The sequence below is a fragment of the Taudactylus pleione genome, unplaced genomic scaffold (genome assembly GCF_031769625.1).
Source record: "Taudactylus pleione unplaced genomic scaffold, aTauple2 ptg000345l, whole genome shotgun sequence".
NCBI classification, from domain to species: Eukaryota; Metazoa; Chordata; class Amphibia; order Anura; family Myobatrachidae; genus Taudactylus; species Taudactylus pleione.
This window is the reverse complement of record NW_028284746.1, coordinates 499697-506193: the sequence shown is the minus strand read 5'-3', so window position 1 is coordinate 506193 and position 6497 is coordinate 499697. Positions and strand designations below refer to the sequence as shown.

Sequence of the window (6497 nt, the reverse complement as noted above, 5' to 3'; positions counted from 1 at the left end):
TCGTCTGGCTCTAGAATCTTCCAGCAAAAGGTTTTTCCAGTTCTGTAATTCAAATGATGCTTAGGGCATGAAAGCTGCCTCTGCCCGCATCCATTACTGGGTTTGGCATTCTTTTGGTCAACGGTGTTCCCACAGAAAGTATGATCCTAAAGGTGTTTAGGATTTTCAGGGTACTGGCTTTTCTCCAGGCAGGTTTAGACCAGGGTCCCCGTCTGGCCACTTTGAGTGCAGGTTTCTGCACTAGCAGTCTGGTTCCAGAGGAGGATTGCCTCATTACCAGATGTTAGAATTTTTTTTCAAGGAGTTCTGCGAGTTCAGCCTCCTTTTGTTCCACCCGTAGGACTGTGGGATTTGTCTTTGTACTTAAGGGGCTAAAAGCTCCGCCATTTGAACCTCTGGGCTCTGTAGACTTGAAATGGTTGACAGCGAAGACACTTTATCCTCTGCACGCAGAGTCTCTGATTTGGCAGCTCTCTTGCCGCTCCCCATTTTTGATCTTTCACCAGGATAGATCTGTTCTTCATACAAGGGAGGGTTACCTTCATAAGGTAGTGTCCAATTTTCATGTGAATGAAAAATTGTAGTTCCAGCTTTTCAGGCTCCAGATCTTTCTGTAGGTGAAGCCTCCCTTGATGTAGTTTGTGCTCTCCATATCTATGTGGAGCGCACAAACTCTGTTAGAAAATCAGATGCTCTTTTTCTATTATATGGTTTTCACAAATGAGGAGGGCCAGCTCACAAGACGACTTTGGTGAGATGGCTAAGCATGACTATCACAGGTACACACAGGCTGATCTCCCTGTCCCAAGCATGGTGACAGCACATTCTACTCAGTCTGTACGGCCATTGTGGGCATTTAGTCGTGGTGCCTCTGCTGAACAGTTGTGTAAGACAGCCATGTGGTCTTCTGTCCACACTTTTCTTAAGTTCTACACCTTTGATACTTTTGCCTCTCAGAATGCTTCCTTTGGGCAACAAGTTCTCCTTTCTGCTCAGGAGCGTCCCCCACCCTAGGGGGAACTGCTTTATGACATCCCCATGGTATCCCTGTGGATCGATATGGACCCTGAAGAAAATTAGTTATGGTAGACTTACCTTTATAATTCCCTTTCTTCGAGGTCCACAGGGCACCCACCCTGACGCACCTGGCTGCAGTGGGTAATTTTTCTTTCGGTCATGGATTCCCTCATTTGTTTAAGAGTGTTTCTGGTATACAATTGCTCTTCCTTCTCCTGCCTTGAGGCTTGTTAACAAAACTGAAGGCCTGTGGCTAGGATATATATATGGAGGACCCGAGGCACTAGACCTTAACAGTTTGGTGCCTGGCTCTCTTCAACCACATTATTCCCATGGTATCCCTGCGGACCTTGAAGAAAAGGAGTTAAGGTAAGTCTACCATAATTCAAATTTTTGCACAAATTTTCACCTGCTCTGAGTTGGTGAAATCTTTTCGCTGCTTATGAAGAATTTGCACTAGCAAAAAGGCACATCTAGTTGGATAGTGCGAAACACATTATTGGTAAAAAGTTTAAAACGTTTTGCACAACCGTGGCTTATTGTAGATATGCGTTCACAAATACTACCTTACAACGCAAATGCTCAGACAAACATTTGATATTCAAAGTTTCAAAATGCTCTTCTCAATAAAGACGCTCTTAGTGATCAATGAAAAAAAAAAAACACATGAAAGCTTTATATTGTTGGTGATTGAGCTAGGACAGGTTCTAAAACTCAGTCCTCAGGCCCCCAAACAGTGCATGTTTTCTAGGTCTCCTCACAGAATCACAAGAGAAATAATTAGCTCCACCTGTGGAACTTTTAAAATGTGTGCCAGTGAGTAATGAATACACCTGTGCACCTTCTATGTGACCTGTGTGGGGTCCTGAGGACAGAGTTTGAGAACCTCTGCACTAGACCATCAGATTGTAAACCGTATATTAGCCAGATTGTGGCGTGCTTTGTAAACTAGCCAGCTGATTAAAGATCCGTTTATATATTTGCAAGCAGATTGGGCTCTGTAAACACATGAGAGAGTTTTACCTACAATTTTTTTTCCATTCTTGCAAACTATGAATGTCAACTTCTGGGGTGCAGGGATGACCAATACCCCTTTTCCACCAAAATCCCGGGTCTGACCTGGGATTTGGAACACTGTTCCAAGCCGGGTCGGACCCGGGATTTACCCCATTCCCACTGCGGCACCGACCCGGGAATATCCCAGATCGACGTCATTCACACTGCACCCGTGTCATCACCAAGCGCCGGAAACTCCCTCTCCCCTGAACTTGAGCGAATCAGTGACCAGGAGAGAGTGTCCTTACGGGAGGCTATCTGATGTCACAGCGGTCACCAGGGACACGGGGCAGGGAGAGATTACAGCCTCCCCTTATGAATCGGGGTTGGGGTAAAACCTGAACAGTCCACACCATTTGGGGAGGCTGTAATCTCTCCCTACCCATTGACAGCTGTCACAGACAGCTTCTGGTTTCAGCCCGTCAGCATGCTGTAAGCTGGTCCCAGGTCGGATGACCCGGGTTACCCGTTTACACTAAGAGAGACCTGGGTTTTACCTGTGTAGAATCCTGCTTGCGACATGGGAAGAAATGCCGGGAATTTTTTCCTAGGACCCTTTTCCACTACCCAGGTTTTTTGCTGCAGTGGAAAAGGGGGTATAACATTTTGATTACTTCCAACCTCTGGCAACACTACCATTTATTTTGCACCAGTTTTTTTTTCCTCGAGTACTTTTGGATAGGCCTCAATTGATTGTTTCCCTTGAGCCGCTAAATGTCAGCTCTCCTCTGCACTACATGAGTTGGAGTTATAGTAGGTAGGAGATCTGTATGAAAATGGACTTGCCAATGAGGGATCTTGGCGGTTTGAAATGTGGGGTGAGGGTGAACTACCAATCACCACACAACAGATTTACGCTCATGATGTATCAGCGAGATAAAGTGGAACAGTTGCCCAAAATTGACCAATAAGCTTCCGTCAAGACTGTGCTAGACAAATGACAGAAGCAGATTGGATGCATTTGGTAACTTTTCTACTTTATCTCTCTTCGAGACTTGATACATCGCCTCCACTGACAGATAACAACCAGTCAACATTGACAGTGAATAGAATTACAAGTGCCAGTGCTGTTTTATCATCTGGGCTAAATCAATGTCGGCAGTGACTGACAAAATAATGCTATAGGAAAAATTTGCTTTTTTTTTTTTTTAAATATAAACACACTTGGGGCCTCATTTATCAACGAGTTATGATACGCAACAAGTGAACTCTGTGCATATGATAATAGTGATCCAGCCAATCAGCTCCTGTCATCTGTTTAAAAAATGACAGTTGGGAGCCATTTGGCTGGAGCACCATTTATCATACACAATGAGTTTTATCACTCGTATGATAATACTAGTTGATAAATGAGGCCCCAAGTTGTGGAAAACCTTGCAGTGTGCCACAACCCTTTAATTATTCAGGGGTCTATTTACTATGCATTGTTAGGAGACAGAGAAAAGTGATAAGGTTCCAGCCAAACACTGCTCAGTATATAGACCGCTCAGTGGTCAACAGAGCTTGCTTACAGTTGGTATAAGCTCTGAATGTAGGGCAGGCGTGGGCAATAAGCAGCTCTCCAGCTGCTGTTGAACTACACGTCCCAGCATGCCCCGCAACAGTTTTAGCATGCCCAGATAGCAAAATTGTGTCAGAGCGTGCGGTGATGTGTAGTACCACAACAGCTGGAGGGCTGCTTATTGCCTACCACTAATGTTGGGGGTGGGCAAAGAGAGAGATTTGGAAGTATTTAAAATTAGGTTGGCCTAATTTATTTGTAGTGTATTCTACACTACTCCCTTCTTTATATTGTCAACTTAAATTACAGTCGTAACACATAACAGCAAGGATGACACAATGAAATAAATGCATTTTTATTGAACTTTTGTGCAACATATGTTACTGGATGGCAAATAAGGCATTATATAGAGGTTGGCAAACTTGAAGACACAAGTAGTAGTTCGTCCAGCACTAACAGATCCAGACTTTAACATGCCCCACCATAACAATTACATTAGCAGTGGGCCCCAATGATTCCCTCCTGTGCAGGGTCATATCTCATCTGTAGCTGACTTTCTAATGGTTATGTCAGAGCGAACACTGTGCTCTCTCTGTGACCTGATAGAAAGTCTTGCTCATGAGCTTGACTACATATAGTCTGTCCTGAAACCTTGCAGTTGACCTTCTAATCCAGTGGTTCTCAAACTCGGTCCTCAGGACCCCACACAAGTCACGTTTTCCAGGTCACCCAGCAGGTGTATTCATTACTCATGCTGGGCATACACTATACAATTATCTGTCAGATATCTGTCCAATCTGGCTGGTTGGAATTAAAATCTGGTAATGTTCGATTGTCATTTGCTCCCATACATTTGTTCACAAACACTGGAAAACAGACAAAAATGGATACTCAGCCAAAATTGGTTAATTTAACCAATTTGAACAATCGTTTGTTTTCCAGTGTTTAAAACCATATAAAAATCGATTGTCATTTGCTCCCATCCATTACCAGGTTTTCATTCCAACCAGCCAGATTGGACAGATATCTGACAGAAAATTGTATATAGTGTATGTCCAGCATTACTGACACATTTTAAGAGATCCACAGGTGGAGCCACTCATTTCATTTGCAGTTCTGTGAGGGGACCAGGAAAACATGCACTGTTTGGGGTACTGAGGAGAGTTTGAGGACCTGTGCATGCAAAGCTAACACACTTCTATGAGGGGTGGGGGATAAAGTGCCCATAGAGCATTAAGCAAGTAGACAAGACTAGTCAAATTCAATGGTCAGTGATCTGCATATATGGTGATAGTGATACACACGAGGAGACCATTATGGCAATAACTGTAAAATCTCACACTCCTAACCATTGTGCATTACAGTTCCTGTGCCATATGACTTCTGCCAGTCCACTGCTTACTAAACCTGAATGCCAACCTCAGCCCATTGTGCCCAATAGGGAATGTGTATTCTCAAATAGGTAGACATTATTGAGCCAATTCCAGGAGGGGAGATGTATCAAACCTTCAAAAGAGGTAAAGCGGAGAACTTGCCCATAACAACTAATCAGTTTGTAATTATCCTGCAGTGTCTATGAAAGCCGATTGGTTGCTATGGGCAACTGCTCCATTTTATCTCTCAAAGGTTTGAATAGCCTGCCCCCTGATCTTAATTATGAGCAACACAACACTGTAGTTGCATAATCATCAAATGTATCCCATATTCCTTTATTGCTTGGAATATGCCAATGCAAAATTGGCCGTAGATCAAATTAAATTAAGCAATAACACTTAAGTGATCTTATTTTCAACTGCAACATCATATAATACACTATACAAGGAGAACCTTCTTTTAAGAAATGTACATATAAACATGTTAAATCCACAAAAACATTTAGGTAAAATGTATGCAGAAAACTGTTCCTTTACTAAAAATGGCCTGGACTTTTCCCCAATTTGGGGACAAGCTCTCTTAGTTTTGGATCTTCTGCCCAGTTAACACAACTGGCGAGGATCAGTCTCTGAAAAAGAAAGAAAAAGTCAGATAAACGCACAGGCTTACCACTTGCATTATAGTCCAAACAGTACATTAGGTAATCAAACTGGGTATTTACTGGTTCAGATGACAGCGCTGTTTATCCCTTTACTGTACAGAAACTGAAAACAAATTACAGATCACAGGCAGCATCAAAGCTACAAACAAAGAGCAAGCCATCGTTTTGTGGGCTACACCAAAACTTTGGACAATGAATCTCAAACATTAGGAAGGCTATTGGTTATGAAACGTCTCTGAAGTTACTTAACGGAAAGATCAACTGCAGTCTTAAAGATAGTGGCTAAGAGGTTGAATACGTAAGAAGTGGCATCATGATGTTTGCCTCAACCATGAGAACAAGAGAAACTGTGGTTGTAGGCGATTTAACACAAACAGGAAAGTTTCATTAAAAAAAAAAAAAAAAAACAACATCACTAAATGAAAAGAATAGAAACGAAGACATCTGGGTCAATCCAATTAGGTGCGAGTTGCAAGCTTGTTTCATGAAACGTGCAGATTTCACACAAATGCATGCACTCGAGGATTCTCCAATCCAATAAAAAAAAAAAATGCCTATTCGTTGTACTCGTGAATTGTCAGCCAATGCGATGTGAGAGATGTGCATGAAAAAGTGGGGTAGCCTTCATGGACCCCAAAAAGTGACACTTTGGTTTGCAGAATCATACAGAAGGCGGTTAGTGGGCATAAGGAAAGTTCTGGAGATTATTAAATGGTATTAAATGGTTGATTTGTGCATTTCTTTTAAAAAGTAAAAAAAATAATAATATGATAAATAAAATCTGTTTACTTTTCACACGAAAGGAAAACTGCAAAAACAAGAGCAGGAAAAAAAAAAAAAAAATTATGCTTTTGGGGTACATTGAGGTGACTAAATTTGGGGTGCATA

The 6497-nt window shown here is 42.2% G+C and overlaps 1 protein-coding gene across 1 annotated transcript in view; it reads right to left on the bottom strand.

The window, feature by feature from the left end:
• Positions 1-3913: 3913 nt before the first annotated feature.
• The window catches only part of CENPH (centromere protein H), a 29733-nt gene continuing 27149 nt past the window's right edge, over positions 3914-6497 (bottom strand). Inside the window, exon 9 of the mRNA XM_088444024.1 lies at positions 3914-5576. Within this exon, the coding sequence (XP_088300150.1) occupies positions 5484-5576 (93 nt within the window). The 3' untranslated portion in view covers positions 3914-5483. The remainder of the gene's footprint in view (positions 5577-6497) is intronic.